This window comes from Scyliorhinus canicula, chromosome 9, assembly GCF_902713615.1.
Source record: "Scyliorhinus canicula chromosome 9, sScyCan1.1, whole genome shotgun sequence".
NCBI classification, from domain to species: Eukaryota; Metazoa; Chordata; class Chondrichthyes; order Carcharhiniformes; family Scyliorhinidae; genus Scyliorhinus; species Scyliorhinus canicula.
In genome coordinates, this window is record NC_052154.1 from 193,032,317 (window position 1) to 193,048,507 (window position 16,191).

At 44.4% G+C, this 16,191-nt stretch overlaps 1 protein-coding gene across 15 annotated transcripts in view; it reads right to left on the bottom strand.

The window, feature by feature from the left end:
* The window catches only part of LOC119971978 (zinc finger protein 665-like), a 65,118-nt gene that overhangs the window by 41,426 nt on the left and 7,501 nt on the right, over window positions 1–16,191 (bottom strand). For 10 of the 15 annotated variants that reach the window (XM_038808379.1, XM_038808377.1, XM_038808381.1 and 7 more), the window contains exons 2-5: window positions 13,724–13,847; window positions 8,551–8,810; window positions 7,668–7,729; window positions 3,251–3,516 (exon numbers count right to left, since the gene is read on the bottom strand). In XM_038808379.1, coding sequence (XP_038664307.1) covers window positions 3,251–3,516; window positions 7,668–7,729; window positions 8,551–8,810; window positions 13,724–13,826 — 691 coding nt within the window. In that variant the 5' untranslated portion in view covers window positions 13,827–13,847. Of the gene's footprint in view, window positions 1–3,250; window positions 3,517–7,667; window positions 7,730–8,550; window positions 8,811–13,723; window positions 13,848–16,191 lie in introns of those variants that run through there. The other 5 variants (XM_038808383.1, XM_038808385.1, XM_038808387.1 and 2 more) reach the window with 2 other exon arrangements.

Here is a 16,191-nt window from a genome sequence, read left to right on the forward strand (position 1 = left end):
GCAGTATTGGGAGTAGCGAATACAGTAGACCAATTAACTCTGTCACATTGCACAATACTACATTTAAAACAGTTTTATCCTTGGTTGATTCCACAACATATTGCTCCAGGAAAGTGTCACAAAAGCGTTCTATATAATCATCTCCAAGATCACCTCTGCCAATTTGACTGATCCAGTCTGCAAGAAGATTAAAGCATCTTCCGCAATAAATATTAACATTGCCTTTGTGACAAGTTGATATAATTTCTTGTTTAATGCTCTGTTCTATGGTATGACAACTTTTAGGGGCCTATGAACGACTTCCACCAATTACTTCTGATCTTCGCTATTCTTAACCTCCAGCTGCACCGATTCTACTTCTTGATTTTGAGCCAAGATCATGTAACCCTCTATTATCAGGGCTTCCCCTTCTCATTTTCCATTCTGCCTGTTTCATCGAAATGTTGTGTAACCTGAAATATTTATTTCCCAATCTTGATCACCTTGTAACCATGTCTCTGCATTAACAATTAGATGCAAACCATTTATCTCCATCTGTGCCATTCGGCCATCTGTCTGATTGCAGATGCTCCGTGCATTCAGAAAAGAGCTTGCAATTTTCTTTTCTTTATTACTGCTTCCTGCATGATGCACTGTTACAGTTAGTCCCTTCCGCTCCTCCTCATTTTCTCTTTACCTACATCGATTTCTATTGCCTGAACTTTTATTTTTGGATTTCTAAATCTCTCTTTGTCTTCGCCCTCTGTTAGTTTCAAGTAATTTTTACCCTACTCTGACCATACTTGCTGGCTTATGTTCATACACTCTTTCTCTTTTTGTCACATTCTGATTACCATTACCCGCATCGCTAATCTGCACTATTGTTTCCCCCTTTTTCATTTAACTTCCAATTTTCCCCTCACAGAAACCATTCCCCCATTTTTTAGTTTACGGCCCTGTCCACAGCTCTAGTTACAATAGTGGCCTGGACACTGGTTACACCATGGTTCAGGTGAAGACCATCCCAATAGTACAGCTCCCCTTTCCCCCAGTACTCATGTTAGTGTCCATGAATCGAAACCCACTTCCCCCACACCAATCTTTGAGTTACGCATTTAACTCTCTGACCTTATTTACTCTATGCTATTTTTCTCGTGGTTTAAGTAACAGCCCAGAGATTATTACTGTTGTGATTCTGATTTTTAATTTAACTCCTAGCTGCTTATTGCCTTAGCAGAACCTCTTTCATCGTCCCTCGGCCTTTGGTACCCACGTGTAGATTTATTAGAATGCTGCCAGATATGAGGATATATAAATACATAGGAAGACTTGAAAAATGAGGTATTTTTCAATATAGCACTAAATTAGGGGGCGATATGAGTATTTACAATTATGAAACTATGGGACAAGATAGATAAAAGCAGATTGTTGTCAGTAATTAAAAGGACTTGGAAGAAGCAGCCATAGGTGAAAGATTACATCAGAACTTCAGAACAAATTAGAGGAAAAACATCCTCACATAGCACTGCTACGCTATAAATTTACCGAGATTAATGGCTGTGGTACAAATATTAGCAACTTTATCAACATCCAAAATTAGCTCGAATATGTGAACGAATGGATCTGGGAACAGTGCAGGACTAGTTGCTGCATGGAGTGTGAAAACCGATAAAACTGCATGAATTGAATGGTCCGTTCCCATTTGTCCTAAAATCCTCGTGAAAAAAACAAGTAAGGGTACTGAGATTCAATTATAGGATGATGGGAATATAAATCTAAAGAGGTGGTATTTTTGCTTTATGGAGTGTTCAGCAGATCCCATCTGGAATATTGTGGGCAGTTCTGTTCACACTAAGGAAAATATTAGTATTGCAGAAAAAAAAGACACTTTGTCGAAGCTTTCCATTTTGTACTCAACAGGGCAATTGCAAGAATATCAATGTCAGGGGGAGCAACAACGTCATACTGTATGAGAAGAGTGCTGATAGGTTGGCAACTGAACTCTTTGTCTTTTTAAAAAATTAATTTAGAGTCCCCAATTCTTTTTTTCCCCCCAATTAAGAGGCAATTTGGCGTGGCCATCCACCCGGCACGTCTTTGGGTTTTGGGAGTGAGACCCACACAGACACGGGGAGAAAGTGCAAACTCTACACAGACAGTCACCCTAAGCCGGAATTGAACCCGGGACCCTGGCACTGTGAGGCACCAGTGCTAGTCACTGTGCCGTGCCGCTTGAGCAATCGGACTCTGATTGGTAGAGGTGTCGCCATAGCCAATGCACCAGTTGATGGTGACTGATAGTTAACTGCCATTGTTCGGAATGGCAGCTTGATTCTGTTAATGGTTTGTCACCATCAACCTGTGCATTCTCCATGGCAATACCTCTACCAATCAATCAGCACTCTCTTCTCATATAGCAAAGTAAATAAAGTCGCCATATGGGCAGCACGGTGGCACAGTGGTTAGCATTGCTGCCTATGGCGCTGAGGACTCGGGTTCGAATCCCAGCCCTGGGTCACTGTCCGTGTGGAGTTTGCATGTTCTCCCCGTGTCTGCATGGGTTTCACCCCCACAACCCAAAGATGTGCAGGATAGGTAGATTGGCCACTCTAAATTGCCCCTTAATTGGAAAAAAGAATTGGGTACTCTAAATTTAAAAAATAAATAAATAAATAAAGTCGCCATAGTCCCAGGTGACCATAGGCTGCTTTCTCCTTTAAGGTGGAGAGTTGACTGGTGGTGATTTAACCTGAGGATCACCACACCTCAGACAAGGGCCAAGGTTGAGAAGGTGGGGCCTTCCTGAATAGTCTCAGCCAGTACGGTAATTGAACCCGCGCTGTTGGCCTCGCTCTGCATCATGAACCAGCTGTCCAGCCAGCTGAGCTGAACCTCACACCGTACAAAGTTGCTGTTTCCCCTGACTTTGGCATTCTTGCGATTGGACCAATTAGTGCAAGACAAAAAGCTTTGTCAAAATCTATTTTTCAACAATATCAAGATCTGTGCTCCCAAACAACTATTTGAAGATATTGCTGCTCAAGGGACAACGGAGGATGATTCTGAGTCCCAGGAATTTCAACTATTAAGTAAGCTCAAAATAAGAGAGGTTATATGCAATTGAAAGCTTTTGGTGATTATGAAGTGAACTGACAAAACTAATCAGGGCAACCGATTTACTTGTGCTGAAGTGTCCAAAAGTCAGAAATTTAAAAATGAGAAGATCCTGAACAACTGAGAAAGGAAGTCAGAAGCAACTTGTTCCACTCACCTTGGTCTGGCACCTCCTCAGCTTTTGTTCCCTGTTGCACAGAATATGCCCCGGCCACCTCTATTCTGTTGAATGTGCAAATAGTATCATGTTTCCCTGTGACGGGTCTGCTTTTAAGCAAAGCTCTGTTTACTGCTTCCTCCCCGTGCCAGATGAACAGTTCATGTGCTGGTTCAATTGAGCGACACACTTTGTAATAGATCTTTCCACTACACTGGGACAGGGTCAGATTTGTCTCTTCTGGTGTCTCGGCAAGATTCACAAACCTGCATCAAGTACAGAATCTTCTTATCGCATGGGCCACATTTCAATTTTCCCTCTAGTCATCAGAAAAGTATTCTACCTATCCCTGCGCTAGTGCTGTATTTCCATCTGCTCACATTTACCCAACAAACACAGAATTAAGAGAGGCTTATGATCTAGCAGTGAGGGGTTGAAAAACTTGTATGTTCCTTTACAGCAGGAAAATAAGAAAACAATCAATTACAGCAAACTTTGGAATAAATGAGTGAATTCATGGTGCAACAATAATTTTGCCACTGGAGGCTGCAACAACATCAACATAGAAACATTGAAACTAGGAGCAGGAATAGACAATTTGGCTCTTCGAGCCTTCTCCAGCAATCAATATGATCGCGGCTGATCCTCGATCGCAATACCATATTCCCATTTTCTCCCTTGATGCCATTAAAACCTAAAATATTCTCTTTCTTTTTCTTTAATTCATTAGGTGATTTGGCCTCCACAGCTTTCTGAGGTAGAGAATTCCAGATTTACTACCCTTTGAGTGAAGAAATCTTTCCTCATCTCTGTCCTAAATGGTCTACCCTGTATCCTGAGACTGTGTCCCCTGGTTCTAGATTTCCCAACCAGGAATAATCCTCCTGCCATCTAGTCTGTCCAGCCTAGTTAGAATGTTACACATTTCAATCAGATCTTCTATCATCCTTTTTAACTCTAGTGAATACGGGCCCAGTCAAACCAACCTCTCCTCATAGGGCAGTCCCACCATCCCCAGTATCAGCCTAGTGAACTTCCGCTGCACTCCCTCTATGGCAAGTATACTCTTCCTTCGGTAGGGGGACGAAAATTGCACGCAATACTCCAGGCGTGATCTCACCAAGGCCCTGTATAACCGCGGTAAGACATCCCTACTTCTGAACCCAAATCCTTTTGCAATGAAGGCCAACATACCATTTGCCTTCCCAATTGCTTGCTGCACCTGCCTCTCCACTTTCATTGACTGGTGGACAAGGACACCCCAGATCCCTTCATACATCCACACTGTCCAACATTTCACTATTTAAATAATACTCTTCCTTTCTGTTTTTCACACCAAAGCGTGTGACTTCACATTCAGCTACATTGTACTGCATCTGCCATGTGTTTGCCCACTCACTCAACTTGTCTAAATCATCTTGAAGCCTGCTTGCATCCTCCTTACAATTAACAATTCCGCCCAGTTTTGTGTCGCCAACAAACTTTGAAATATTACGTTTGGTTCCCTCATCCAGGTTATTCAGATATATCGTGAACAGCTGGGGCCCAAGCACTGATCCTTGCAGCACCCTACTAGTCTCTGCCTGCCATTCGGAAAAAGATCCATTTATACCCACTCTCTATTTCTTTTCTTGATCAATGCCAATACAAGACCCCCAAAGCATATGTGCTTTAATTTTGTACACTACCTCTTATAAGGGTCCTTATAAAAAGCCTTCTGAAAGTTCAAATACACCACAGCCACTGGTTCTCCCTTATCTACTCTATTAGTTACATTCTCAAAAAAACTACAGTAGATTTGCTAAGATTGATTTGCCCTTCATAAACCCATGCTGGTTTTCTCTAATCCCATTAATGCTTTCCAAATGTTCTGTTATTCCATTTTTTATAATAAACTCGAGCATCCTCTCCACCACTCATTTCAGGTTAACTGGTCTGGAAATCTCTCTCTTTTCTCTCCCTCACTTTTCAAATGGTGGGGTTACATTATCCACCCTCCAATCTGTAGGAACTGCTCTGGAGTCTATAGAATTTTGGAAGATGACCACCAAATACAGCCAATATTTCCAGGGCTATTTTCTTTAATACTCTGGGATGTAGATTATCAGGGCCTGGTGATTTATCAGCTTTTAACCCCATTAATTTCCCTAGCACCATTTGCTTACTAATATGGATTTCCTTCAATTCCGACCTCTGACAGCACCCTTGGTTCGCTATCATGTCTGGGAGGTTACTTGTGCCCGCTGTTGTGAAGACAGAACCAATGATCAATTCTTCTGTCATTTCTTTGCTCCCCTTCTCATTTTCCCCAGCTTCTGACTGTAAGGGATATACATTTGCCTTTTCTCATCATTTTCTCTTCACATATTTATTGAACTTGTGTAACTTATGAAGAATGACAAGTTCCAAGTACAGTCATAGTGCTGAGCGTACTGGCCTGGTTCTCGATCAAAATGTCAATATTGTAAAAAGAACAACTGCAGCTGACACTATTCCGGAGTCTCAGCAGGTTGATATGAATTGCGTTAAGAGCAGCACAGATGTGACTCTCCCTCCTCTTTTCCTACCTTGTGGCGAGATCGCACCAACCTTACTCTCTACTGGGCTGATAGTGGATGATGAGGCATGGAGTTACCCTTCACAGGGTGAACTCCACACCTTCATGTGCACGGCTTGGTCTGATCCAGCTTAAGGTGGTGCATAGGGCGCACCTGGCCAAAGCTAAGATGAGTGCCTTCTTTCCGAAGGTAGAGGACAGGTGCGAGCGGTGTGCCGGGGGACAGCCAAACACACACACATGTTCTGGCCTTATCCCAAATGGGTCAGCTTTTGGGTCTCCTTCTTTAGCCCATACCAGCGATTCTGAATATTGACCTGGAGCCTTGTCTTGTGGTGGCCTTTTTTGGGGTGTTGGACTCGCCCGGGATTGCAGGCGGGAGTGTCCTTGCCTTTGCCTCGTTGATTGCCCGGAGGTGAGTTTTGCTGGGGTGGAGATCTCCTACTCTGCCCAGTGCCTCGGTGTGGTTGGGTGACCTAATGGAGTTCTTTTACCTGGTGATGGTCAGGTACACCATCAGGGGGTCGGTTGAGGGGTTCTACTGGAGGTGGAATCCGTTCATTACTTATTTTAAGGAATTAGACACAGTCAGTTGTTGGGTGGGGGAGGGGGCTTCGGGAGTTTGTTTCTCTTTGTGGATGATGTACAGTTGGTTGGGTTTTGTTCTGTTGGTTGTGTAACATCTGCTGTGGGTAATATGGGCTCGCTTATAAAATTTACTGCAAAATGGAAAATCTTTAATGACATTTTTTAATTTTTTTAAAGCCTTACTCTCAACTATTGTCCACCCAATTAGCTGAGTGGGAACTGGTCAGGTATTAACTTCAATTGTGTGCCATCACTGCAACAACAGTACCCATTCAAAAGTTAGACATTAATTTTTATTAATTAAACAGTAAGACCGTTACTAATTATTTCTTCAACGGCTCCAGAGGAAAAGAGCCATCAAACTTGTAAAGTTTCTGTCTCTAGCCCATGCTGAATTCACTGATCTGAGCAGGGGCATCTATGGGGTGCTACAATTGGTCTCAGTGTCTCCACGATTAGCAGAAAGAAAGTTGGCCAAGGTTACCACTGACGTTATCTAGTCACCTGAAATGGTGCGTGCGTCCTTAGGGCAAGGATAGGTTTGAGTTGAGGTGTGACTGGTTACCTGTTGCTCAGTAATTTGCAGGCATTTGGACAACAGTCACTTGACTTGAGGTACCGCCCACCAATAATCAATATCTTTAGAAGAGGAGGGAAAGGAAGAAAAATAAACTGAGGAATATTTATTAAATTTAGCAGAATATATGGGCCAAAGTAAATAGTTTCTTTGGAAAACTTAATTGAAAAGCAACCTAAACTGCTAAGTTGTAATAGTTAACTGAGTGAAGTCAGGACATAGAATCATAGAATTTACAGGGCAGGAGGCCATTCGGCCATTGAGTCTGCACCAGCCCTTGGAAAGAGCACCCTGCTTAAGCCCACTCCCTCACCCTATCCCTGTAACTCAGTAACGCACCTGACCTATTGGACACCAAGGGCAATTTATCATGGCCAATGCACCTAACCTGCATTTTTGGACCGCGGGAGGAAACCGGAGCACCCGGAGGAAACCCATGCAGTCACGGGGAGAAAGTGCAAACTCCACACAGACAGTTACCTGAGGCCGGAACTAAACCTGGGTCCCTGGAACTGTGAGGTAACAGTGCTAACCACTGTGCCACCTGCCGCCCATATACTCCCCTGAGATCTCAAATGAAGAACATACTTTTGGGGAAATGCATATTGTTTGGTGGTCAATAACCAGAAAATTGTAACTGTAAAACAAAGCATTAAATACATTGTGTGATAAAGAAGGTTTAACTGTTAACTCACCTCATCCAGTTGCATTTAGATTCATCAAAGGCACCCGGTTTGACAAAATTTCTCTCCTGCACCTGTGAATTGAAAACTTTTTTTGTACTTGTGTACTTATAAAGGAAGCTACATGCTTTGACAAACGTGTCATCTAATGTGTCTCGGGCACTTTTTACAATGAGCAGGGTAGGGATTCCAGTCATTGACAAGTCTCCAGCTGAATTGTACAACCGCGACGTGGAACAAAAAAAAATGATTCAGCATCGAAAGCAACATGTGGCTGCCGACTGCACTTGTTTTCAGTTTGTTGCACACTAGCTGCTGCTAAATAAATAGACATCATAATGGCCCTTGCGGATGAATAGATTTAATGGGAGAGAAATGGGGAATTAGAAATAATAAAAAAGTTGACCAAAAATAAGCCATTCATGTCAATGTGTCAGCAATTGCCTGCTTTGCTAATTACATTGTCAAACCAGCTGCATTTTTTTTTTTTATAAATTTAGAGTACCCAATTATTTTTTTCTCCAATTAAGGGGTAATTTAGCATGACAAATCAACCTAACCTGCACAACTCTGGGTTGTGGGGGTGAGACCCACGCAAACGGGGAGAATGTGCAAACTCCACACGGACAGTGAGCCAGGGCCGGGATTCGAACCCGGGTACTCAGCGCCGCAGTCCCAGTGCTAACCATTGCGCCACATGCCGCCTCCCAGTTCCATTGTTAAAGACAGGTGAGGATCATTGGCTCAACATCCAAAAGAGTATAAATGGACACAGCTGGAACAGCGGGGAGTTTGTAATGCTACTGTGCTGTATGAAGAATAAACTTGCGAAAGGTAAACGTCAAGCTGCTGTATTATCCCTCCACCACATTCTATTATCTTAACAATCTCATACCATCTGGGAATATAGCTTTTCCGTAGAAAGTTGTTCGACTGCAACCTGGCCTTCATATGGTCCAAATATCACACCTTTAGGGATGGCCTTCGCAGTGCACCACACTCCAAGCCCATCTCGATTTGCTGATGGTCCCACAGCAAGCCCAGGAGGAATGGTGTAAAACGCTCTTGAAGGGGTGTCAATCGCAATAGGCGTGTCAGTGACAAACACAGGTGCTCCATGGCCACCCACAAAATTCTCCTGGCAGTGTTCAGAGGCTAAGGATAACAAAAAAAACAACTTTACATTGAGGAGCAGTTTCTGAGAAAGAAGGCAACAACCCTCAAGAGAATTGTTCTCTTATAACAAATTTCGAACCAAAGGTAAAGATGAAATCTGTTAATTTAACGTGTGCAGAAATAGTTATAAATTATGAATCAAGCTCATACTCAAAGTTGAAGTGCCTCTCCATTAAAACTATGAGAGCATTCTAAATCACATGCCGCTGTTTTAGAAACTAAAGAAATACCGTATGGAAATCTGCAGTTTTGGGACACATTTAAAGAGGAAATCAGGACATATAGGGAGAGACCTTTCAGCTGTTCACGACAGTGGGATCTTGCACTCCCACTGATGCCGTGCTCCCCTCCCCGGGTTTCCCAGCGTCCTGGTCTGAATTCAATGGGAAATCCCACTGACAGCGGCAGGACCAGATGATCCACTGGCAGGCTGCCTCCTGTCACCGGGAAACATGCTGCGGAGAAGCCAGAGAACCTCATCCATAGTAATTACAAATAAAGTAACTATTTGCTCGTCCATGTATAGTGGGGCCCTGTGGCACACGTTTGCTGCCATCCTTCTGAAGCTTAAACAAGTCATGGGTCACTCACCATTGTACTGGACTAAGATACTGAAGCCATACAATACATGACTGACGAGAGGTAAAAACATTACATCAAGGTGGCACGGCGGCGCAGTGGTTAGCACTACTGCTTCACGGCACTGAGGATCCGGGTTCGAACTCAGCCCCGGGTTACTGTCCACATGAAGTATAATATAATAATAATCTTTATTGTCACAAGTAGGCTTACATTAACACTACAATGAGGTTACTGTGAAAAGTCCCTAGTCGCCACACTCCAGGGCTTGTTCAGGTACACAGAGAGAAAATTCAGAATGTCCAATTCACCTAACAGCACGTCTTTCCTGACCTGTGAGAGGAAACCCACGCAGACACGGGGAGAACGTGCAGACTCCGCACAGTGACCCAAGCCGGGAATCGAACCTGGGACCCTGGCGCTGTGAAGCAACAATGCTAACCACTCTGCGCCCGTTTGCACATTCTCCCCGTATCTGAATTGGTGACACCCCCCACAACCCAAAACAGCGTGCAGGGTAGGTGGATCGGCCATGCTAAATTGCCCCTTAGTTGGAAAATAAGAATTGGGTACTCTGAAAAAGACAGGCCGCACAGGTCAAATATTTGGGATAACATATCGCAAAATATTGTTTTTTTTAAACAGGGTATGCACGAGAAAAGAGCAGGTAAAAAAGACGTTTGGGCAGATTCCGGTGAAGTATTTAACCAAGCATAAAGACAAAATCTTTTGGTGAAGAAATAGAGGCGGGTAGATGGAATTAAGATACAGAAGTGTGATCGAATTGAATAGTGGAGGTCTGCTCTGGTTCCAATGGTCTCAGGTTCTAGAACATGATAGTTGTTTCAAGTGGATACGTTGCATCAGTCTTCAACAGGCTGGTCCAATCTGGTCAGTTATTAATTACATTCCAAAGTGTCAAAGTAGATGCAGATGAAATCCCGAATTAAATAAAAGGGTCAAAAACAGATCCTGGCCCTGAAAGCATTCAAACAAGTCTTCTCAAATAACATAGAACATAGAACATAGAACGATACAGCGCAGTACAGGCCCTTCGGCCCTCAATGTTGCACCGACATGGAAAAAATCTAAAGGCCACCTAACCTACACTATGCCCTTATCATCCATATGCTTATCCAATAAATTTTTAAATGCCCTCAATGTTGGCGTGTTCACTACTGTCGCAGGTAGGGCATTCCACGGCCTCACCACTCTTTGCGTAAAAAACCCACCTCTGACCTCTGTCCTATATCTATTACCCCTCAATTTAAGGCTATGTCCCCTCGTGCTAGCCACCTCCATCCGCGGGAGAAGGCTCTCGCTGTCCACCCTATCTAACCCTCTGATCATTTTGTATGCCTCTATTAAGTCACCTCTTAACCTTCTTCTCTCTAACGAAAACAACCTCAAGTCCATCAGCCTTTCCTCATAAGATTTTCCCTCCATACCAGGCAACATCCTGGTAAATCTCCTCTGCACCCGTTCCAAAGCTTCCACGTCCTTCCTATAATGAGGCGACCAGAACTGTACGCAATACTCCAAATGCGGCCGTACTAGAGTTTTGTACAACTGCAACATGACCTCATGGCTCCGGAACTCAATCCCTCTACCAATAAAGGCCAACACACCATAGGCCTTCTTCACAACCCTATCAACCTGGGTGGCAACTTTCAGGGATCTATGTACATGGACACCGAGATCCCTCTGCTCATCCACACTACCAAGAATTTTACCATTAGCCAAATATTCCGCATTTCTGTTATTCTTTCCAAAGTGAATCACCTCACACTTATCCACATTAAACTCCATTTGCCACCTCTCAGCCCAGCTCTGCAGCTTATCTATGTCCCTCTGTAACCTGCAACATCCTTCCGCACTGTCTACAACTCCACCGACTTTAGTGTCGTCTGCAAATTTACTCACCCATCCTTCTGCGCCCTCCTCTAGGTCATTTATAAAAATGACAAACAGCAACGGCCCCAGAACAGATCCTTGTGGTACGCCACTCGTAACTGAACTCCATTCTGAACATTTCCCATCAACTACCACTCTCTGTCTTCTTTCAACTAGCCAATTTCTGATCCACATCTCTAAATCACCCTCAATCCCCAGCCTCCGTATTTTCTGCAATAGCCGACCGTGGGGAACCTTATCAAACGCTTTACTGAAATCCATATACACCACATCAACTGCTCTACCCTCATCTACCTGTTCAGTCACCTTCTCAAAGAACTCGATAAGGTTTGTGAGGCATGACCTACCCTTCACAAAACCATGCTGACTGTCCCTAATCATATTATTCCTATCTAGATGATTATAAATCGTATCTTTTATAATCCTCTCCAAGACTTTCCCCACCACAGACGTTAGGCTCACCGGCCTATAGTTACCGGGGTTATCTCTACTCCCCTTCTTGAACAAAGGGACCACATTTGCTATCCTCCAGTCCTCTGGCACTATTCCTGTAGCCAATGATGACCTAAAAAATCAAAGCCAAAGGCTCAGCAATCTCTTCCCTGGCTTCCCAGAGAATCCTAGGATAAATCCCATCCGGCCCCGGGGACTTATCTATTTTCACCTTGTCCAGAATTGCCAACACTTCTTCCCTACGCACCTCAATGCCATCTATTCTAATAGCCTGGGTCTCAGCATTCTCCTCCACAATATTATCTTTTTCTTGAGTGAATACTGACGAAAAGTATTCATTTAGTATCTCGCTTATCTCCTCAGCCTCCACACACAACTTCCCACCACTGTCCTTGACTGGCCCTACTCTTACCCTAGTCATTCTTTTATTCCTGACATACCTATAGAAAGCTTTTGGGTTTTCCTTGATCCTACCTGCCAACGACTTCTCATGTCCCCTCCTTGCTCGTCTCAGCTCTCTCTTTAGATCCTTCCTCGCTTCCTTGTAACTATCAAGCGCCCCAACTGAAACTTCATGCCTCATCTTCACATAGGCCTCCTTCTTCCTCTTAACAAGAGATTCCACTTCTTTGGTAAACCACGGTTCCCTCGCTCGACCCCTTCCTCCCTGCCTGACTGGTACGTACTTATCAAGAACATGCAATAGCTGTTCCTTGAACACGCTCCACATATCCAGTGTGCCCAACCCTTGCAGCCTACTTCTCCAACCAACACATCCTAAGTCATGTCTAATGGCATCATAATTGCCCTTGCCCCAGCTATAACTCTTGCCCTGCGGGGTATACTTATCCCTTTCCATCACTAACGTAAAGGTCACCGAATTGTGGTCACTGTTTCCAAAGTGCTCACCTACCTCCAGATCTAACACCTGGCCTGGTTCATTACCCAAAACCAAATCCAATGTGGCCTCGCCTCTTGTTGGCCTGTCAACATATTGTGTCAGGAAACCCTCCTGCACACATTGTACAAAGAATGACCCATCTAATGTACTCGAACTATATCTTTTCCAGTCAATATTTGGAAAGTTAAAGTCTCCCATAACAACTACCCTGTTACTTTCGCTCTTTTCCAGAATCATCTTCGCCATCCTTTCCTCTACATCCCTAGAACTATTAGGTGGCCTATAGAAAACTCCCAACAGGGTGACCTCTCCTTTCCTGTTTCTAACCTCAGCCCATACTACCTCAGAAGAAGAGTCCCCATCTAGCATCCTTTCCGCCACCGTAATACTGTCCTTGACTAGCAGCGCCACACCTCCCCCTCTTTTGCCCCCTTCTCTGAGCTTACTAAAACACCTAAACCCCGGAACCTGCAACAACCATTCCTGTCCCTGCTCTATCCATGTCTCTGAAATGGCCACAACATCAAAGTCCCAGGTACCAACCCATGCTGCCAGTTCCCCTACCTTATTTCGTATACTCCTGGCATTGAAGTAGACACACTTCAAACCACCTACCTGAACACTGGCACCCTCCTGCGAAGTCAAATCTGTGCTCCTGACCTCTATACTCTCAATCTCCCGTACCCCAAAACTACAATCCAGGTTCCCATGCCCCTGCTGAATTAGTTTAAACCCCCCCAAAGAGCACTAACAAATCTCCCCCCCAGGATATTGGTGCCCCTCAGGTTCCGATGTAGACCATCCTGTCTATAGAGGTCCCACCTTCCCCAGAAAGAGCCCCAGTTATCCAGAAATCTGAATCCCTCCCGCCTGCACCATCCCTGTAGCCACGTGTTTAATTAAAACATTTTGAACAATTTCATGGGAGCAATTTTGCGCTAGAGATATGCAGATCTTAATTGTGTGACTTTTTTTGAAAATCCTAACCCTGCAAAAAAAAGACTTTGTTTGACACAGCAATTGTGCAAAATGAAGATTTACTTACACAAGTTAACATTTTCGCTACTGCTTTGTCGAGGAGAATTGCTGTCTTTTATTAGTTCTCTCAGAATTATTGGCTTCATCTCCTCAGACTGGTTTGAATCCATATTTCCATCAAGTATAACTTCCTACAAGAATAAATTGAGGTAACAAGAAGGGAAGAGGCAGGTAAATCTCAGTCGTTAGATAAAATACACACTCAGAAACTCAATCATCATTTGAAAAATCAACAACCACTCAAAAGACCGAAAATCTGATGTTGAAATAGCAATGAAGCAAGGAGGTGGTGACCTTCTTCGACTGCATCTTCCAAATCGTGTCCTCGACCACCTTAGAAGGACAAGTGCTGCAGATGCACGGGATCACCAAGCCACACACCACCCTGATTTGGAACTACAGTAGTCCCCCGTTATACCGCGCTCCGCAATACCGCGGATTGGAGGGAGAGAGCAGCCGGCAGTGTCAACTTCAGCGGCCGGCTGATTGTTTCAGTGAGAGAGCAGCTTCCCTCTCTGGATCAAAGTGAGCCAGCTGCTGAAATTGACACTGCCGGCTGCTCTCTCCCTCCAATCAGCCGGCAGTGTCAATTTCAGCGGCCGGCTCACTTTGATCCGGAGGGGGAAGCTGCTCTCTCACTGAAACAATCAGCCGGCCGCTGAAATTGACACTGCCGGCTGCTCTCTCCCTCCAATCCAACTTTTAAGTTGTTAAAAATGCAGCAGTGCTTGTTTTAATTAGATCCACGATGGGGGTTTTAAATTTATTTAAAAATCTATGCATGCGCTTCCCATTGTGAGTCTACGGGGGTCTGACCTCCCCCCGCCCCCCGTAGACTCACAATGGGAAGCGCATGCATATTTTAAATAAATTAAAAACCCCAATCGTGGATATCCGCGGCTCGGATGCAACGCGGGTGGCTGTCTTGGACCCCAACACCCGCGTTATAAAGGGGGACTACTGTATATCACCGTTCCTTTGCTGTCGCTGGGTCAAACTCTTAGAACTCCCTCCCTAACAGCACAATGGGTGTTCCTACACACATGGTCTACAGCAGTTCAAGAAGGCAACTCAACACCACGTTCCCAAGGGAAACTCAGGGTGGGAAATAAATGTTGGCCTTGCCAGCAATGCACGCATCCCATGAACGAACATATGGGCATCACAAGTGGACAGCACTGTGGCTTCACAGCACCAGGGTCCCAGGTTCGATTCCCTGCTGGGTCACTGTCTGTGCGGAGTCTACACATTCTCCCCGTGTGTGCGTGGGTTTCCTCCGCGTGCTCCGGTTTCCTCCCACAGTCGAAAGACGTGCAGGTTAGATGGATTGGCCATGATAAATTGCCCTTAGTGACCAAAAAGGTTAGGAAGGGTTATTGGGTTACGGGGATAGGGTGGAAGTGAGGGCTTAAGTGAGGGTTGGCGCAGACTTGATGGGCTGAATGGCCTCCTTCTGCACTGTATGTTCTATGTATATGTTTTTTTAAAAAGCCTTGACTCAAAACAGCCATGACTCCAAGCTGTTTCTATGCCTCAAAAAATAAAATTTGTTTTATTTATTCAGTGAATGGCCGCCACAATGTTCTTCATGTTTAATCTCCATGATATTTTGCAGGGCAACTTGCCAGAAGTGAGAGACGGGAACCTTGTGGTGTTTTTTTACAGAGCATCTGGCATCTCAGTGACCAAGCAAATAACCTTGTAACTTTGTTGGAGATAATATTCTGGCATGGAGAGAGGATTGGTTAACTAACAGGAAGCAGAGAGTAATGATAAAGGAATCTTCCTCAGGTTGGAGGGTAATGCTGGGACCGCAGCTCTACGCAGCAAATATTAATGATTTGGAGAAAGGAACAGAGCGCTCAATGGCCAGATTTGCAGATGATACAAAGGTGGGAGGGAAGGCAGGTTGTAAGAAGGATATAAATAGTTTGCAGAAAGCTTTGACAGGTTGAGCGAGTGGGCAGAAAATTGGCAAATGGAATTCAATGTGGGAAAATGTGAAATTGTTCATTTTGGATGCAAGAATGAGAAGGCAGATTGTTATTCAAAAGGAGAATTCAGAAAGCTGTAGCACAAAGGGACTTTATGGAACTCAAAAAGCTAGCATACATGGTGCAGATGGTAAAAGGGAAGGCAAATGGAATGCTGATTTTGAACTCAGCCCATCGCATCACACAAGCTTGCCACCCTCCCACTGATTCTGTCTACACCTCCCGCTGCCTCAGGAAGGCAGACAGCATTGTCAGAGACCCCTCACACCCAGGCTTTGCCCTCTTCCAGACCCTTCCATCAAGCAGATGATACCGAAGACTAAAGTCCCGCAAATCCAGACATAGGAACAGCTTCTTCCCCACAGCTACTAGACTCCTCAACGACTCTCCCTCGGACTGATCTGTTCCCTGTAAGAACACTATTCACGACACCCTATGCTGCTCTTGCTCCTGTATTTGCTTTGTTTGGCTCCTTTTTCCG